General features: G+C 44.9%; 4 protein-coding genes across 4 annotated transcripts; 3 read left to right on the forward strand and 1 right to left on the reverse strand.

The window, feature by feature from the left end:
* Positions 1-3,656: 3,656 nt before the first annotated feature.
* On the forward strand, positions 3,657-8,267 carry LOC117840100 (sulfoquinovosyl transferase SQD2). The gene is made up of 11 exons (XM_034720557.2): positions 3,657-4,240; positions 4,421-4,487; positions 4,618-4,688; positions 5,031-5,148; positions 5,234-5,307; positions 6,142-6,197; positions 6,309-6,392; positions 6,475-6,562; positions 6,651-6,728; positions 7,158-7,214; positions 7,658-8,267. The coding sequence occupies exons 1-11, from the start codon at positions 4,128-4,130 to the stop codon at positions 8,091-8,093; spliced, it is 1,242 nt and encodes a 413-aa protein (XP_034576448.1). The 5' UTR covers positions 3,657-4,127; the 3' UTR covers positions 8,094-8,267.
* Positions 8,268-8,554: 287 nt separating this feature from the next.
* Positions 8,555-10,679, reverse strand: LOC117840104 (josephin-like protein). The gene is made up of 2 exons (XM_034720560.2): positions 10,256-10,679; positions 8,555-9,544 (listed from the first exon to the last, which is right to left on the reverse strand). The coding sequence occupies exons 1-2, from the start codon at positions 10,394-10,396 to the stop codon at positions 9,089-9,091; spliced, it is 597 nt and encodes a 198-aa protein (XP_034576451.1). The 5' UTR covers positions 10,397-10,679; the 3' UTR covers positions 8,555-9,088.
* A 1,310-nt stretch (positions 10,680-11,989) lies between these two features.
* On the forward strand, positions 11,990-15,386 carry LOC117840101 (peroxisomal nicotinamide adenine dinucleotide carrier). Its single transcript, XM_034720558.2, has 11 exons — positions 11,990-12,354; positions 12,431-12,508; positions 12,616-12,690; positions 12,787-12,917; positions 13,060-13,114; positions 13,207-13,317; positions 14,036-14,104; positions 14,182-14,289; positions 14,561-14,629; positions 14,718-14,772; positions 14,911-15,386. The coding sequence occupies exons 1-11, from the start codon at positions 12,274-12,276 to the stop codon at positions 15,108-15,110; spliced, it is 1,032 nt and encodes a 343-aa protein (XP_034576449.1). The 5' UTR covers positions 11,990-12,273; the 3' UTR covers positions 15,111-15,386.
* Positions 15,387-15,846: 460 nt separating this feature from the next.
* Positions 15,847-18,223, forward strand: LOC117840102 (large ribosomal subunit protein uL4c). The gene is made up of 2 exons (XM_034720559.2): positions 15,847-16,857; positions 17,944-18,223. Exons 1-2 carry the CDS (start codon positions 15,951-15,953, stop codon positions 17,961-17,963), a joined length of 927 nt encoding a protein of 308 aa, XP_034576450.1. The 5' UTR covers positions 15,847-15,950; the 3' UTR covers positions 17,964-18,223.
* Positions 18,224-18,578: the final 355 nt, after the last annotated feature.

Consider the following 18,578-nt stretch of genomic DNA (forward strand, 5'->3'; position numbering starts at 1 on the left):
CACGAGACGAATCTATTAAGCCTAATTAATCCATCATTAGCACATGTTTACTGTAGCATCACATTATCAAATCATGGACTAATTAGGTTTAATAGATTCGTCTCGCAAATTAGTCTCCATCTGTGCAATTAGTTTTGTAATTAGTCTATGTTTAATACTCCTAATTAGTATCTAAACATTCGATGTGACAGGAATTTTAGAAGTGACTAAAGAAACAAACACATTAGGGGAAGAGATCACTTGGGGAATGAACCTCTGGACCTTTTGAGGAGAAGAACGGGATATATTTTCACCGAAAGAAATGTGAACGACATATCATGACGATAGGGTTAGCTTTCAATTCAACACAAGTCACAAAACGCAGATGCTGAAGCTGCTGCACTCTGCAGTCTGACGGTCAGACTCTGACCGCATCACGGAGCGAAAAAGTATCGCTTCCACGTCAACCGACGGGGAGGAAAGGAATCACGCCGCAGCTCGAATCGAGCGAAGACGCGGTTAAGCAACCGTTGCAAGCCTTCCACGCCATTCCTCAAGGGCGTGGACCGAAAGTTAAAAACACTCCCAGGATTCGCTTCAGGAAACAGAGGTGGAGCCAAGCCAAGCCAAGCCAAGCAAGGCAAAACCACTTCGACGCTGTCGGTATTGCTTCCTTCGAAGCCACCGACTCCCCGCGGACGGACGACGGAGGAGTTGGTTGTTCGATCCGATTCCCCGACGATTGATCGGTGCCATGCGATGTGATCCTCGCTGTTCTCGAACGATCGGGGTGGGCGGGCGGGCGCACCGCGGCGGACTGAGGGTGTGTTTGGTTGGTTGTATCATTTGATTCATGTATAAAATAATTTAAAATAATAATGATTCTTTTTGTCTGGTTGGGTGAATTGGACCAACTCATCCAGAATGAGGTCATCCCACTTAATACATTATTCTACTAATTAGAGTGAACCATATGGTACAAGCAAATTGGTTGAACCACCCCATCCAAGATCATCCATGCATGCATCATGTGGTGCGTGCAACCAAACACACCCTGATGTGTCGGCGTCGCGGGCAGCCCCAGGTATTTTCGTTTTCCGGCAGATAGACATTATACTGCACAATGACCATGAGTCCATGACGTTTGCGGCTGCTGCTTCTGTTCAATGTTCCTCACAAGGATCACATTCGCATCACATCAGTTTCTCTCTCTCTCTCTCTCTTCATCAATCGTTTCTTTTTCTCGTCCACATTTTATTCCTTTTTGTGTGAACCCTGAGACACGATGGTCGCTCTCGGCTGTAACTCCGGCCGCCCCACCCACCAATAATACCACATGCAAGGATTGCGACGGGCACGGCCATTTTTCTGAGGTGAGATTGGTATCGCGGGTTTTGTTTCTTTTAGTCACCGGTGATGTGACCGACCCCGGTGGTCTGGTGATCTAGCAGCTCGCGGTAAACAAACGTTTTCGTCTTGCCGCGGTGATAGATCTAATCATCTAACGTTGTAACGGGGGGAAACGAGCAGATGAAGACGGAGTAATTACCGCCCATCCACGTGCATACCGCATCAACAGAGAGCAGCAGTGAAACATGACCATGTGGAAGACCATCAGTTCATCACACATGTGCGGTCCAAACCAGGGATAAAGCCGTTGCTGTCGTGCAGGCACGAAGGAGCAGAATGGACAGTGTCACAGTCACACAGTATTTAGTTCAAAAAAAAAACAGTTACACAGTATGATTCCTGCTGGTGGTGACATCAATCTATTACTTACCGGGGTGTGGCCTTGTCGCATACGGAGTAGCATTGCAGGTTCACATAATTAACGCCCACGGGATCAACGACCTGCCCCGTTCTAAACTATTTTGGATAAATTTACTGAACGTCTGAACGCATCAGTAGATCCACACCCAACTCAGCGTGAACACTTGCAGGTTGCTAATACCCGAGCCGAGCAGTAAATAAAGCATACCCTTCAATGATCGGTAACTCTACTGGCGAGCATCCAGTCAGGGGACTGTGGAGTCAGAGCTAATCAGAGCTCGAGCGCTTGCCACTCAACCGAAGATATTACAACTTGCAAGTAACATGCTTTTGTTAATATAAAATTACTTTTTCAAGTTTTCTTTAACAGTGGCACCTAGACGTACACTATATGTAGGTACATAATAATATCTATGAACTAAAAGAAGTTAAAACGATTTACAATTTGAAATGGAGGGAGTAGCTCGCAACGAAATGAGCATAACTTGGTTGGTTAATTAGACTTCTTGTGATATCTTATCCAGGTTTGAGTTTTCCGATTCACCGTGGATGCTTGTATATTCAATTAATTATTTTTCGATGTCGGACAAAGTTTTCATCGTCAAGAAGGTGCCTATAAGGTGACTTCATCACTCTCAACATTAGTCGATTTGGTATTTAGAAGGTGTTCATAAAAGTAAAATTAGCGTACGTGTATTTATAGTATGGATGTATGTTAGCATTTTATAGTTTATACTGACCTCGTGGAAGAAAAAACAACCCCCAAATTGAATACGTTGGCTTAGAGTCATAGGCTCATAGGTTCACCCAAAATGAAGCATTGGAAAAAAGGAAGCATAGTCTGTGATCGTGGAGGATCTGCCTTCTGAAGAAGCTAGTGGCAGTGGAAAAGTATTCCCTCGTAAGTCCTACTTAATGGTTTAAGTTTGCTACATAATAATGTTGTTTTATTATCCCTCGTAGCCGTAGGACGGGCAGAATGGCTTGCACAGGTATCTTTTGCTCGAGCAGTTTGCTGCTTCAACGGAGAAATTAGACCTTGCAAGTAGCATCGAATCGAAGTAACCAAGCCTTATTAATCCGGAATCGTTTTATTCTTATTTTCTTTGACCGATGAGCTGTCTATTCCTTCCTGCAGCTCCAAAAAGTCGTATGCTCGCCCGTACAATATATGCTAGCTTTTTTGTAGAGCTATAAAATCCCTGCTCGCCTTTACATCGTATAGATGTTACGATGCACTCCTACGTAAGCAAACAAGCCATGCTTTGGTTATCCCTTTTCCCAGTCTTGTGCGCAAAGCATTGGACTTTGGAGGTAGGCGTAAATTCAGCTCATATTCTCTGAAGAGTGAAGACAGCGACAGGTTATGCCTTTCCCCGATTCCACTTTCCGCATTTCAAACAATCAACAGTGTGATATCTTTGGGCGGTGCATCCGTGCATCTGTACATGGCTGCAGAATAGCAGATGGCACTGGCACAGCGGAAGGAAACGGCAAACTGGCCTGCCAGTGCCACTGACATTGCGGCCGTGCATGCACAGTCTATACTGGCAATACGAGGCACAAGGATAGGAAAGCACAATTGCACAACGTGCACCAAGGCCCACACCTGGCTGGCTCCCACGCATGTGTCTGGCTGGCTGGCTGCTGCGGAGGCAAGATTCGCTCGCCGCCTACGCTGCTGACGGGAGGACGGGTAAAAATCGGCCTCGCGTAGGCACACGCCGCACCAGCCACCAGGCGCAGCCAAGGCGAGTCCAATCGTCCCGGGCCAACCGGCCAGGCGGCCGGCAGGGCTGGGTGGGCCTCTCCCTCTCCCCCACCCGCGCTAGGGAAAGGCATGATTCGCTGGCGGCCTCTGCCTTGACAGTTATTCTCTCTCTCCTCCTCGGTCGACGCCCGTGTCCCGCTTGATTTCGATCGGCGGCAGGGGGGAGAACCGGTTCGATTCCCCCCCATCGCTGCAGCCTCCGCCTGCCTCTCCATTCGTCGCCTTTTCCTCCGCCATTTCCTATATAGTTTTCTCGCAATTTTTTTTGCCCCGTCCCTCCCCCACACGGCCACTGCCACCAGTCCACCACCACGTCCACGCCGTCGTCGCGCCGTCCTCCTTCTTTCCCCACCCCCACGCGCGTCCCGGTGCTGCCGTCGGGCGCGCGCGTCCCCGTGACGCTGCTTCCGCGCGCCGCTGCCGCAGCGCGTGGGTTCCAAGTCAAGGCGGCGGCAGGCGGGGCCGGGGCCGGGGAGAGCGGACGACGCGAGAGGATAAGGGCGGCCGCGGCGCGGGGCTGAGCTGCGGAAGCGAGGTAGCGGCGGCGTTTGGTTCGGGCGGTGCACTGGGCTCGGGGATCGGCCGCGCGGGCCGGAGGAGGAGGATTATGGCGCAGGCCGAGGAGGCGCGGGCGCCGCTGCTGCTGGACGAGGAGGCGGGCGGCGAGTGGAGCTCCAGGCCGCGCCGCATTGCTCTCTTCGTCGAGCCGTCGCCCTTCGCGTCAGTCCACGCCCTCCTCTTCTCAAGCGCTCAGCTAGTCAGTCTGATTAGAGTAGATCAGATCGAGGTGCTCTGCAGGCGTGTAGGCTGCTGGGCCACTAAGATGCATGATTAGTCAAACTTGCCGTTGGTTTGATCCAAGCGCCGATCACTGAAGTCAATGCCTTCCCTCTTTTGCAGTTACATCTCGGGGTACAAGAACCGGTTCCAGAACTTCATCAAGCATCTACGAGAGATGGGCGATGAGGTATCCATTCTTTTTGCTATTCTCCTGACTCCCGCTTCATTGTTTGTAGAGTGTTAGTGTGGTATATGTATCGAGTCTTTTACAAGATCATTATTGCACCCTTCAATTGATGTCATCACCATTGGTTCAGGTGTTGGTGGTGACCACACACAAGGGAGCTCCCGAGGAGTTCCATGGAGCAAAGGTCATTGGCTCGTGGAGGTAACCCTTAATCAAATTATCAAAACAGAGACCATCTTTACCCACTCGAGGAATAACAATTAAGTACATAATAACATCGTTCCTGAAAGCACAATTGGATTCTCGTTCAAACAGAGTAGTACTTCCTTGTTTGAACCAAAAGGAGACAATGTGAGCAAAGTATCTTGTAGTCATGTGACATACTAATTTGAGCATGCACCTCACTCAGTAGAATTGATTATTGATGCAGCTATACTTGTTTAATATTGTTTAAGGGTCTAATTTTGGGATTGCGTTAAAATTCAACATGTGGAAATTTTCTTCACTTCACCACTTCGGTTCACTAAATCTCTCCCTTTTCAGCTTTCCATGTCCATTGTACCAAAATGTCCCACTTTCGCTGGCACTGAGTCCCAGAATATTTTCTGAGGTGAATAAGTTCAAGCCAGACATAATTCATGCTACTTCACCTGGAATTATGGTAATAACTGAAAACGCAAAGATTTTTTTATTATCCTTCCTTCCAGTTGTTGTTGCTTGCTTATAACCATCTTCCGTGGTTTCAGGTTATTGGTGCTCTTGCTATAGCGAAGATGATATCAGTTCCTATGGTGATGTCTTATCATACACATCTTCCAGCGTAAGGCTCCCCTTGTTGAAATAATATTTATTTTTGGGTGCAACTCTGTCATCATTGTGTGATGAAAACTTCCCTGTGGGTGTCAACTCTTTGAATATTTTTAAGTTTTGTGAACATGCATATAACATCAATTGTATTATGGTTATTTTGCAAAAAAGAAAAGTGGCCTCTGACCTAGCCAACATTCTGCATGCAAGTTTCATCTCAGGGAGAATTATTACTGAACATTCACTACGTTCTGGACGCTATGGAGAATTCGCAAATGTATTCAACAAAATGAATCATGATAAAAAAAAAACTCAACAACCTTGGTGGTATTTTAAATTTAGAAGAAATAGGCACTCAGATTTGAGTTGAAGATGACTTGAATCTGGGTCGTGGGGGTGTTCCTCCACACCTCCCACCAACTGAGCTAGGCTTGGTTCCTACAAAATGTATTATGAAACATACTCCACTCAAAAATAGTTTTGGGCAGGCATTATGAACATACAGTGATACCATGAAACAAATATGATGCCTTTCATGTAGGGTCACAGGACCTCAGGTGTAATGCTACAGAGCTTATTTGGTACAGTATGAACATAAATTTAGTTCAGGTCTGTTGGAATACTAAAGGAGGGAACCCTGTCCATATAGATGTTTTTGCAAGAAAACCATTGAAGAAATGTTCTGCCTCTGATATGCTAGACCAATGATTGAACACGCATTTGCCTATTGACATATATTGAGCTGCATCATTCCCATTTTCTATTGTAAATTTACCATTTGGTGTCAATTTGGTCATGGCTGCCAATATGTTTACGTTTTGAGTTGGTGTCCTGTTATGGCTTGCAGGTACATACCGAGATACAATTTAAATTGGTTACTTGAGCCCACATGGAGTTTTATAAGTAAGTCAAAAATATTTTTACTCCTATTTCATTCTCAGTAAAAAAGGTCTAAAAAATGTTTTTTTTCTCACTAGTGTGGTAGTGGTGCTGACTCACTTTCTTGTTTCAAAGGATGCCTCCACAGAGCTGCAGATCTTACTCTAGTTCCTTCAGTAGCTATTGCCGAAGACTTTGAAACTGCTAAAGTAGTACCAGGTCAAACACGATAGTGAATCTATGTCTCTGCAACATTGGTTCCCTCCATTCGTGCTAAACATAACATTCCTTGCCTCTTCAGCAAACAGAATACGGCTTTGGAACAAGGGTGTCGACTCCGAAAGCTTTCATACTAAATATCGAAGGCATGAAATGCGTGTCAGATTGAGGTATAAACTCTAGCTTATGTTTTCTAATGATAGAAGTGTTAGAAAAAAAATGTATGGACTAACACGCTTTCCTTCCCTCTCCCATCAGTGGTGGCGAGCCAGAAAAACCATTGATAATACATGTGGGCCGTTTTGGACGTGAGAAAAATTTGGATTTTCTGAAAAGGTGAGCCTTTACTTTAGTATAGTCATTCATCTGTAATAAACTTAAATTTATATTCTTGACTCTTCCTGTAATGATGGATTATTCATAGCATTTATGTGGAATAGATTATCATTCATGATATTTTTTAGCTATAATTCCTACAGGAAATATCATGTTCTTATTGCTGTTGAAACTTATAGCTGCTCGACTACCTATTTTTCTCGGGATTGCCATGATTGTCAGCTTTCTGTAAGTCAGCATAGTTTACAATGGCAAACCTTTTAGCTTTAGGCATACTCGGCATATCATGGCTGTGATATTTCTTTTTGACTAAGTATTTCAAGCTGGTTCTACCTTTCATAGGCTACTTATCCGCAGGCTATATCTTTGGTGCATGGATGTTCTTTTGCCCTGTCAATAAGACTTTTGCTTATTTCTATCAAAATACAGGGTTATGGAGAGGCTCCCTGGATCAAGAATTGCTTTTGTTGGAGATGGACCATACAGGTGCGCTTACCTATATATTTAGCTACCTGAAGTTTTTCAATATGATGCACACTTGATGAGGCAAACGTTGATCACACATCATCACTTACCTGGTATCAAAATGTCACATGCCTGCTAAGTGGTCCTTCCTTAAACCATCTGTTTTAAAAGTTACAAGTGGACACACATAATTTTAGAAACATGGGTTGGCTCGAGAATTTGTTTCTTCAATAGGTCACAATTGTTCTCCATGACACACTTATAGACAAACTAAGTTGGTTACTGGAGTAAAAGTGCAGTCATTACACATGTAATAATAATACCAAACGTCGCCATGAGGGTGGAGTATTTGCGACGAGCATTGGAAACAAACTTTAGGTGTTCGGCTATCTATTTGACCCTTTCACGGTTTCATCTTAAAATTCTGAAAATGTTTATATCGTCTGTTTCACTTGGGTGTGCAGGGCTGAGCTGGAAAAATTGTTCACTGGCATGCCAGCAGTTTTCACTGGAATGCTCCAAGGTGAGGAGCTCTCACAAGCGTACGCCAGTGCAGATGTATTTGCAATGCCTTCAGAGTCTGAGACTCTCGGGCAAGTAGTTCTGGAGTCCATGGCTTCTGGTGTCCCAGTTGTTGCTGCTCGTGCTGGAGGGATACCTGATATAATACCCAAGGACAAGGAGGGCAAGACTAGCTTCTTGTTTACACCTGGAGATCTCGACGAGTGTGTGAGGAAGATAGAGCAGCTCCTCAAGTCAAAAGATCTCAGAGAATCTGTTGGTAAGGCTGCCAGGGAAGAGATGGAGAAGTGTGACTGGAGAGCAGCCTCGAGGAAAATACGCAACGAGCACTACAGCACTGCAATGTCATACTGGCGGAAGAAGATGGGCAAAACTTAAACTAGGTTTCGTCGTTCCAACCAGGAATCATTCTGATGTCTGCCCTCTCCAACTAGCTGCTGTTAATAACTAAAAGAATCTGTACATTGTACCGAAACAGCTTGCAAGTTTGTGTGGCTAGCTGCACTCATATCTCTACAGTTATGATATTGACCGACTACTGCTTGTATGAAATTCATGTACATTAGACAGCCCTTTGAGATTGACTATTGTCATCGGCTAACTCAGAAGGTTTGACGCAAATGGTCCAACAACACCTAAGCAGTACATTCCGTGTGTACTCTGACATCACTGTGAGTTGAAGTTATAAATTGTGAAGAACACGCCCGACAAAAATACAACATTGTTTCTTTTGTTGATTTGGTTCCCTAGTTGAAATCTAGTTGCACAGTACGGTGCATGTGCAAGGAAAGAAGATAGTCAAACCACCACAGCATCTCCATGATAAGCCCAATAGCATGTGTTGTTAACTCAGCGATGATCAATTTTGTAAGACGGTTGTCTATAGTCACTGTGTAATGTACATATCCTTGCAGAAAGAATAGACAAATTCTAAGAACATGCCAGGACTACTTTGGTTATCCAAATATAATTACAACAGCAGCAAATACTCCTTCATCCTCCACTTAAGTTCTGCACATCTCCATAGTAACATGCTCTTGCTGAGAACCAAAGTTCTTTCTTCCCATCATTTCGCAAGCCTATGTTTTGCCTGCTGCAGATACCTTGTCGGCAATCCGGTATATGACAGAGATGGACACAACAATCAATCAAGCAGAGGATCCCATGCCCACAGCAGAAACATGCGAGGTGTATATTTCACAGATTGAAGCTTCCATTTACCATTACGTTCATTATGCTCAGTTATTAAACCTCAAGGTTTAAAGAAATTTATGCTGTAGATGTCTGTGATCTCATCGTGATGGCAATTCTGAAATATGGGCAAGTCACATAGAAGAAGCTATTTGTAGCCTTTGGGATTTGGGGCAGTACCGTTATTCATCTTGCAGCACAACCATGAGTTCTCCACCTTGATTGAGTATGCTGTCAAGGAATGCAATCACATTTTCTTTGTCCTTAAATTGCTTGGGTTCAGAAAGATCACTATCCAAATTAAACCAGGTACCATCAATGCTTCGAATTGCTACCCAATGCCTGCCGGTCCAGAGGCCCCTGAACCTCCTCAAAGGCACATTGATCATAAGGCCTACCAACACTTCTGCATCCAGCTCGATTGATGATGCTCCTTTTCGACGATCATGCCAAACCACCTTCTTCTTTCTAGCTTCTAATGCCGCGATGAGAACATTTACATCATAGTTCCCAGTTACCACATTGTGGTGAGGTCTAAAAATGAAAGATAGAGGAGTCCATTGGTCCTTGTTTGGATCACTAAGAACAAGATTTCCAGCAATCCTGTCCAACTCAGCTCGGGTGAAACATTCCTTTTCCTGAACCATAAAAAACATAATCGACTCATTTAGCCTACAAAAGTAGATAGAAAAAAAATACAATTCCCAGGTTAACTAATGGACTAACTCATCTCAGAAGCAATTTGCAATTTAGCACAAAACCAATAGGGTTTGATAAGTCTAAAGATTTGTTTCTGTTGGGCTTATGCACTCATGATTCACGAGCAGATCCCATCTCAGCCTTTATTCCAGGGGGTGTAAAAAACGGGTGAGCAGTACACATAAATATGTGTGCAAGTAGCAAGAATTGACATGATCCGACTATTGGCTGGATCTTTCTCATGGCGAGGTACATCACCTCCTTTCAAGATGCTGCGACATATTCCCACAACAGAATTTGGTCCAAATAGCATGATAAACATGTGCAGTGATGAGTGATGGCCTACTGTACTCGATTCAATCCATGAGAATGTCTAATAGAGTGGCAGGCAACGCTCAACTACTAACAGCTTCAGCCAGCAATCACTACCTCTGTGGAAATCAACAAGGGGGGTGAACAATTGGAACTAAAGAGGATAGGCAGCTTAAAGATCAGGGGTGGACAATTGCAACTAAAGAGGATATGCAGCTTAAAGATCAAAGCACATTATTGAGAAAGTAATAAGCACCGAGTGCTGATACAACATGAGAAAGAACCCAAGATGATTGATGATGGTAGAAAGTAGTAAGAGCTAGGAGCCTAGGAGCCACCTGCATAAGGTTGTTGAGAGCGTGGAGCAGACAGAATTGCAACCTCTGCCTCTCGTGATACACCTTGCCGCCGCCGCCGCCTCCCACCGCGCCGGATCCCGCCTCCCCTTGCTTCGCTTCCGATTTGGCCCCCGGCTCCATGCCTCGATGAGTTTGTGGGACGAACAGAAGGGCTGGGACGCGACACTGATTGTCGACCCAGAGGCAACAGATCACGACCGCCGCAGATTGCTACGCTCCCCCTTCGCCTGGCCTTTCCGTCTGCGCCGCCGCCGTTTGCCGCGATCGAAGTGAAAGACAGCTAGGAACCTCGGCTTCCCTTCTTTGGCAGCGCAATGATAGACAGCTGCAGGGTTCGAGACACCTTGCAGCTTGCCCCCTTTTTTCTCCTCTTATTATCCTTTCCCAGTTTGCGCAATTTTCACTAGCAAGCGTGTGTGTTTTTTAACCCCACACGTATTTTTTTTCTTTCATTTGCCAGAGGGTATACAACTAGACGCTCGAATATAACACTATGAACATGTGAAGTCATCATATGAGCCTAAACCACTTATCCACTAAAAGAATAATTAATTAAAAATATAAGTACGATGGAGACTCAAAGTCAGGTGAGTATTTTCTTATGTTGCACTACAAGAAACCTAATCAATTAAAATACACCTAGTTTGTTACCCATGCACATTTCACTTCCTTACCAAAACCGGTAAATTATATGTATTTCTATATTTTGTAGTGCTATTTCTTATCCAGTATATATAGCTGTTCTCTAGCCTCTACCATTGCTATTCCAGCCTAAAAGGTGCTAAAGATGATTTATCCATGAGTAGCCATGTCAAAAGCTCACTTAAGTAGGAGAATCCGACTAAAACTCGATAAGGAAATCTCATAAGGGATGAGTCCGTACGGTAACCGATCAACACTTATCAGAAACATATGAAAATATGTAAAACTTGTCACTTGTAGGTGTAAGACGATAAGAAAGTAATATGCACGCCGATTTCAAAAACTCCTAGTTTACATGTAGATATCAGCATTTTTCAAGGTAAAAAACAAACTGATATGTATGGGTGATGTTAGTGTCTGTTTCCATTCGTATACAATATTAATTTGAATTGAAAAAGTAGAAATAAAAGAAAATTCCTATCCTCTATCCCAAATTATATGTCATTTTATATGATATGTCTTAGATATATAGTAAATATTATGAATTTGAAACGGACGGAGTATTTATCAAAACACATGGATCATCAATGAATCTTTTTTTTTTGCAAAACTCTCAATTCCCATTGCCATGAAAGCATCGCATTCTAATGGTGCCATCCACGGTACTGGCTATTCGCCAATTCGCAAGTACTGGCATACGGTTCAAACTTCAAAGTTCAATCGCCCAAACGGAAACTCATACCGCTCAGGACAACAGGAAGAAGTCAAACCGAGCAAGCATATTCCGGCATGGAAACCCATTTTGCAGTCACCATGACGAGACGACGTCGACGGCGGCATCGTACGCCATCGCTCTCCGGTCTTCCGCCGTGAAACGTACCCACTGCGCTTTCCCCGCAACGTGCCAAGCCGTGAGATATTCCGCGAATTCCTCCCACCCGAAACCAGAATCGAAAATTAACGAACAGATGAGAGATGAGCGCTGTAACCTGGTGGTTGAAGCCTTTGAAGAACCCATTAAAAACGCGTGCGCGGAAGGGGAGCTGGATTTTAAAACGGGCCCCGGGGGTGGGGGGTGGGATACTCTGGGATCACACGGCACGGCACGGTCAGGGTCAGCTGCAGCGGTCTGAACTCCAGGGAAAGCACGGCACCGGAGGGGGCGCCGAGCCGAGCCGAGTGCCCGAGTCGACTCCACTCCGCCCCCGCCTCGGCCTCGCTCGCTTCCGTCTCCCACAATCCAAGGAGACCGAGGAGACAGCGGCGGAAGCAACCCGTTGGGGGCGGCGGCGGGGAGTCTTGTTTCGCTCGGCTCGCCGCTGTGATCCGCCGGCCGGCGAAGCGGGGAGAAGAGGATGTCGGACGCGCTGATCAACGGCCTCGCGGGCGCCGGCGGCGGGATCATCGCCCAGCTCCTCACCTTCCCGCTCCAGACCGTACGTGACTTCACACGCCTCGCTGCTAGCCTTGGCCCTCGATTTGCTAGAAATTTTGAGGGTTTCCGCGGCGCAGGTGAACGCGCGGCAGCAGACGGAGCGCGACCCTTCCAAGCCGGCGTTTAAGGACGGCGCCGCGCGCCAGTTATACCTGGTCCGCCTCCTTTCCCCCCTTCCCCGCCCGGAATTTTGAGTGATCTAGCCCGATCCGGTTCTAATGCTGCCCGCGATCCCTGATTTTTTTGTCCTGTGCTGTGGTAGGTAGTGAAGAATGAGGGGTGGGAGCGCCTGTACGGCGGGCTCATGCCCTCGCTCGTCGGCACCGCCGCCTCACAGGTTGGTTCGCTCGTTGGTTTATTCGCCAGCTTCTTTTCTCGTTTTGTCAAGGTTGATATGTGTTTCGGAATCTTAATTCGAGTGTGTTGGTGTCAGGGTGTGTACTACTACTTCTACCAAATATTCCGGAACAGGGCCGAGGCGAAGGCCCTTGAGCGATCCAGGAGAGGGCTTGGCGATGGGTCTGTCGGGATGCTCCAATCTCTCACTGTCGCTGCCCTGTCTGGGTAATTGGAATGTATCTGAGCACCTTCTGTTGACCTAGAGAGCATTGCATTGTCACTTCCTTCCCCAGATATAGTTGCTGTCACTTGTGTTCTTATCAACCTTATGTGCTGTCGATGCTTAATTTGTCTAGTCCTTTTGCAGCTGCGTCAATGTACTGCTGACAAACCCAATTTGGGTTGCTGTTACACGAATGCAAGTAAGCATATGTTTCCTCTCTGCTACCTAAGTGGAGATAGTCTGGCAGCACATTTGAATATTTGAGTACTAAAATTTCATTCTTGCTTGCAGACTCACAGAAAGGCAAACATACAGCAAAGCCCTCAGGATTTGATATGTGCCAATGACAAGGCTCTCGAAGCTTCTACAACTGAAAACACCCCTTACAAAACTATCGATGTTGTAAGTAACTCTCCTTGTTTCTCTTGTATGAGGAGATACCCTATTCATACAACTTTAGATTGCCAATTACCGCATCTTTGGCTTAATTAATGTTTGTTCTTAACTACTTGGGAACAATCTTCTTTAACTCTATGTAATTTGTTGTATCATTAAGGTGGTGCTCATCCCTAAATAGATTCTAATTCAGTAACAGCTTCCCAATTCCATCCTGAAATTTTGTTTTTAGGTTTTTCACTTGCACTAGGATGAATATTGATATGTTAATTCGCAAATGATAGTTCATACTTATAAGCTGGTTATGTTGTCCTATTTAATTACTCTTTCTGCCCTTCTAATTGGTCATGCAAGGCTGGGAATTAGTTGCCAATGTTTTGAACTTACCAAGTGGGTTGAATTTGAATTCTACAAATAAAATTATGTTGACCTAAGCGCGGTTGGAAAGGGGAGGGTGTCTAGCACTTGTTATTTTGACTGCTTTGATAAAATTCAAACTTCTATGAACCTAAAAAAAAGAGATGTAATATAGATTACAAGCAGACAATGACCAGTCAAAACCAAATTATTCCTTTTTGCCTGTGGGGATGGATGGACATGTAGAGAGGCATGTTCGACTTTTGATGAGTGCTTGAGGAGCAAGAGAAATAACATTATTACTTAGAAGGCAAAGAGTATAATACATTAATTTGGAGGATGGTTGTCTGACTTGGTCTACCTCCAGTTTCAGGAACTGTACAAAGAAGCTGGAGTGTTGGGCTTCTGGAAAGGGGTAATTCCGTCTCTTATTATGGTAAGTCACTATCATTCACCTTTCTTTTGCCTATTAGTCTTGCAATGGTGAAATTTCACAATTTTATCTGTTACTAGGTTAGCAATCCTGCGATTCAGTTCATGCTGTATGAAACTCTTCTGAAGAGGATCAAGAAGAGACGGGCCTCTAATTTGAAGGGAGCTGATGGACTAACTGCTCTTGAAGTAAGCATTTGTTTTTCCACTGGTAGGAATTTCCTCAGTTGATTTATTAGGACCAATACCACTTTGCATTATGATTACTTGCCAAGCCCTGGACATATGATAAAGATGACTTTAGAGCATTTTTGTCTGGGACATATATTGGTTGCTATATGTTTCACTTTTGGTGTGGGAGACAATTCGACACTGTCATTTGTTATCTGTCCATTTTATACTAGTATTTCCATTTTATATGATACAACTCTAACTTCACATTGCAAACATCCTTGTTCAGATTTTTCTTCTTGGTGCCGTTGCAAAACTTGGTGCAACTGTCCTTACATATCCTCTTCTAGTTGTTAAGGTGATTAATTAGTGGATTGGTAATAACTGCAGTTGTCCACTTGCATTTTTTAGTACATGTTTCAATTGAACTATGTTTTTCCATGCAGGCAAGACTTCAGGTGAAGCAAAGAATTGATGGTGACAAGAGGCATCACTACAAAGGTATATGATTCATCATGGTCATTTCTGCGATAGTTTTCTACTTTTTGCCTTTATTACTGTTGCTTCAGGGAATCAGGTCACATTTCTTGCTGTTACAGACATTATCAAAGATCCTAATACACCATTTCTTGCTTTCAGGTACATTTGATGCTATCACAAAGCTGGTACAGTATGAAGGTCTGAGAGGCATGTATAAAGGAATGGGCACAAAAATTGTGCAAAGTGTTTTTGCTTCTGCTTTGCTTTTTATGATCAAGGAGGAGCTGGTGAAGGGTGCTCGACTATTGGTTACTGGTAACACCAGTCTAGTTAAGAAATTACCATCAAAGCCATCATGATGATCTAGGTCTTTGCAAGTGTTAGTATATCCTGCCTATAAATCAATTATTATTCACACAAATCGTAAACAGAGTGTACAAGCTATGGAGCCCGCCTCTGTTAGGAGATATCCAATTGTAGGTTACACAACAGCCAGTATGATTCTTGTAGGCAACACAAGCTCTATATATTCGTTAGATCATCTGTACCATTTATGTAAAATGTATTATGGAAGATTGACACAATAAAATAAATAAGGACGGTAATGGAAACTTCTGTCATCTGTTCTGATTTCATGGATTTCTTTTACCTTATGGTCTATGCAAGGGTGGCAGAAATATCTGAAAACCAACCAGCATGAGAATGCCCTCAGTCACTTGTTCAGTTAATCAGGTTTATTGGGCTGCGTCAGCTCTGGTTGTATGGCCCTGATTCTTCTTTTTATTTGGCCCTTAAGATGCATGTCTTAATGTCTCATTCAGCATATATATTGCCCCGAGCCTCACGTGTCAACCAGGCAACCAGTGTCAGCAAAGTGTTAGTGAAAGTTTAGCTGAACGGTGGCAATTATTCCATTTGATATCACCCTTCTTGTGATTCCATTTAACATCACATTTGGAGACTGAAATTACAATGAGAAATTTTGATTTTGAGTTAAATTTGTCCAAAACCAAAAAGAAATAGTTGAGGTAGGCGCAACCAGAGCCTGAGACAGTGGCCAGTGGGCTACTCTGCGTTGTGGGCTTGTGGCCTTGGGGGTGTAGCTGGACGGGTGGATAAGGAGATAGATAGAAGCGGCAGCGGCAGAGCCATCATCGTCCTCGCCCCCTCCCCGTCCCCAGCGCAGCAAAGCCGGCACAATGCCAGGCGCCGCCGTGGCCTCGCCTCTCCTCCTCTCGCTCTCCTCGTCCTCCTCCCCCTTCCTCTCCTCCTCATCCACTTCCTTCCTTCCACCTTCCTCCTCCGCTGCTCCGCTCCCGGCCAGCAGGAAGGCGGCGGTCTCCGTCCTCCGCGCTCTGCGGGCCGAGGCGGCCACCCTCCCCGTCCTCTCCTTCACCGGAGATAAGGTCGGGGAGGTCACCCTCGACCTCAAGTCCGCGCCGCCCTCCACCGCGCGCGCCGTCGTGCACCGCGCCATCATCACCGACCGCCAGAACGCGCGCCGGGGCACGGCCTCCACGCTCACCCGCGGTGAGGTCAGAGGCGGAGGGAGGAAGCCCTACCAGCAGAAGAAGACGGGAAAGGCGCGGCGCGGGTCGCAGCGGACCCCGCTCCGCCCAGGAGGTGGGGTCGTGTTCGGCCCCAAGCCCCGCGACTGGTCCATCAAGATCAACCGGAAGGAGAAGCGCCTCGCCATCTCCACCGCGCTCGCCAGCGCCGCCGTGGCCGAGGACGCCTTCGTCGTCGAGGAGTTCGACGAGGCCTTCGCGTCGGGGCCCAAGACCAGGGACTTCGTGGCCGCTCTGCAGCGGTGGGGGCTCGACCCCAAGCAGAAGGCCATGTTCTTTGCCACGGAGTTCGACGACAATGTGCGGCTCAGCGGCAGGAACATCGGTTCTCTCAAGATGCTCACACCAAGGACGCTCAACCTGTACGACATCCTCGACGCCCGCAAGCTCTTCTTCACTCCTGCTGCTGTAGAATACCTCAACTCCAGGTATGGAGCCAGCGCTTCTGATGACTACGATACTGATGATGAGGACGATGTTGGAGAGGAACTGGTGGAGCAAGAAGTAGAAGAAGGCACCACAGAGGAGGCTGCACAAGGTACATAGCTACACATTAACATTTTGCTTTGTTGATTGCAATGCTCCACTTGATAATACCTATGCTGGGCCTGGGCTGGTCATATATGGAGTTATGGACCCTGCTAGTAACTGATATCCTTCAGCTAGTACATGGCTAAACAGGTAGCAAGGAGAATAGCAAATAGTAGTGAACAAAGCAGTAATGCCAATTGAATTGAGTTGAATTGAATCACCATTGTTTGGGGCATTGGCATTCTATCCACAGTGTAAATTTGAACTGCCTACACTTTGTATAAACAGTTCATGCAGTACATAGCTTGAGATTTTAAGAGCACAAAGATTTAACTGAAAGTTAATTGTTGATGACCATGGCCACTCAACATATTTCTCATTTTCAAAATGTCTTTCCGTTAAGATCATATAACGCTGAGTAAATTGCAAGAGGGGTTTATAGATATCTGTTGCAGTGGAACCAATTGATAACAGTAAGGTATCATAAAGCTGAATTGTATTGAGTGTTTACCCCCTAAGTGTGCTATTTTCAATGATGAAGGTCAGCAAGATACCAAAGTAAAGAAATAGAAAACAGTAGCCATAGAAATATTATATCACAATGCTCTAAGACAGATACCAAATCCTTCTCTCATCATATACTCGTATTCTTCCCCTTCATATTAAGGTCTACCATATCTCTTTCTCATACTGCATTGTGTCTGTACAGAATGGCTGTTTGCCTGTTTCTCCTTTATGCTTCGTTATGGCAATTGTACAATAACATATATCGTTTTAGATTCAATGCTCATTCACAGTTCCAGAATCAATAAGTAGACAATTATTTCTGGTGGTGTGAAATATCTTGGACTTCAGGTGCAGTGTGGTTGGAAATTTAGATCTCAGCCTAGCAGAGAGGGAAGGAAGGAATATGTTGAATTCAGTTAAACAATAGCCTTTTTCTTTAACACTAGTGACATAAGGGCTGAAACGGTGTTAAAGAAGTATCCTCACTTCTTTCAAGCGTGTTAATGTTACCTAATCAATTGTTTTTTGTGTGTTCAAAAGAATGCAATTTTTTTCTTCTAAGAACCTTCTTTTATGTAATTCTCAGATGCGACTGAAGAGAGCTGAGGCAGACAGCAGTTGCTAGGTGAGGGAATGTAGATCGACAAATTTTTATTTTCTTATTTGTTATGTTACCCTTTTGGGTGAGAATGAATTGTTTGGCAATCGCCTCCCTAACGAGGAAGCCTTTTGTCTGCTTTTTATTGTAAGTTGGTAATGTTATCTCACCAAAAGCAGTGGAGTATATTAGATTTTCAAACTTCACATAAGTATATGTTGTCAAATACATTATCAGGTGTCAGCCGCTGCAGATAAAGTGTTGATCATCTGTGCTTGCAATAACTGACATTAATCAGCTGGTTACCACCCGTAAGTTATGGGTTTTAGGTGCCTGATTACTGAAATTGCTGACTTAGGGCAAGTTTGGTTCCTCTTGCTAAACTTTAGTTGCTAAAAGTTGCTAAATTTTAGCAAAAGCTGTTTGGATACTCTTGCTAAAAGGCATTTAATGAGCTGTAAAAAGACCTATCTACCCTTATTAAAGGTGCGCAGGGGGGGAGACAAGCAATAAATGAGGGGTATAGGTTGTCCAACCCACCTTTTAGCAAGTTTTAGCAACCAAAAACTTGCTAAAGTGCTAAACTTTAGCAACTCAACTTTAGCAAGTTTTAGCAAGGGTGT

Source organism: Setaria viridis, chromosome 9 (assembly GCF_005286985.2).
Source record: "Setaria viridis chromosome 9, Setaria_viridis_v4.0, whole genome shotgun sequence".
Taxonomy (NCBI): domain Eukaryota; kingdom Viridiplantae; phylum Streptophyta; class Magnoliopsida; order Poales; family Poaceae; genus Setaria; species Setaria viridis.

Bases quoted from the DNA above. Each gene is read 5' to 3' on its own strand.
- LOC117840100 (XM_034720557.2), top strand. From the start codon at position 4,128: ATGGCGCAGGCCGAGGAGGCGCGGGCGCCGCTGCTGCTGGACGAGGAG. The intron at 5,308-6,141 runs GTAAGGCTCCCC...TATGGCTTGCAG, and splicing joins TATCATACACATCTTCCAGC to GTACATACCGAGATACAATT. The intron at 6,729-7,157 runs GTGAGCCTTTAC...ATCAAAATACAG, and splicing joins AATTTGGATTTTCTGAAAAG to GGTTATGGAGAGGCTCCCTG.
- LOC117840104 (XM_034720560.2), bottom strand. From the start codon at position 10,396: ATGGAGCCGGGGGCCAAATCGGAAGCGAAGCAAGGGGAGGCGGGATCC. The intron at 9,545-10,255 runs GTGGCTCCTAGG...TTTATGGTTCAG, and splicing joins CTCTCAACAACCTTATGCAG to GAAAAGGAATGTTTCACCCG.
- LOC117840101 (XM_034720558.2), top strand. From the start codon at position 12,274: ATGTCGGACGCGCTGATCAACGGCCTCGCGGGCGCCGGCGGCGGGATC. The intron at 12,355-12,430 runs GTACGTGACTTC...TCCGCGGCGCAG, and splicing joins TCACCTTCCCGCTCCAGACC to GTGAACGCGCGGCAGCAGAC. The intron at 14,773-14,910 runs GTATATGATTCA...TCTTGCTTTCAG, and splicing joins CAAGAGGCATCACTACAAAG to GTACATTTGATGCTATCACA.
- LOC117840102 (XM_034720559.2), top strand. From the start codon at position 15,951: ATGCCAGGCGCCGCCGTGGCCTCGCCTCTCCTCCTCTCGCTCTCCTCG. The intron at 16,858-17,943 runs GTACATAGCTAC...TGTAATTCTCAG, and splicing joins CACAGAGGAGGCTGCACAAG to ATGCGACTGAAGAGAGCTGA.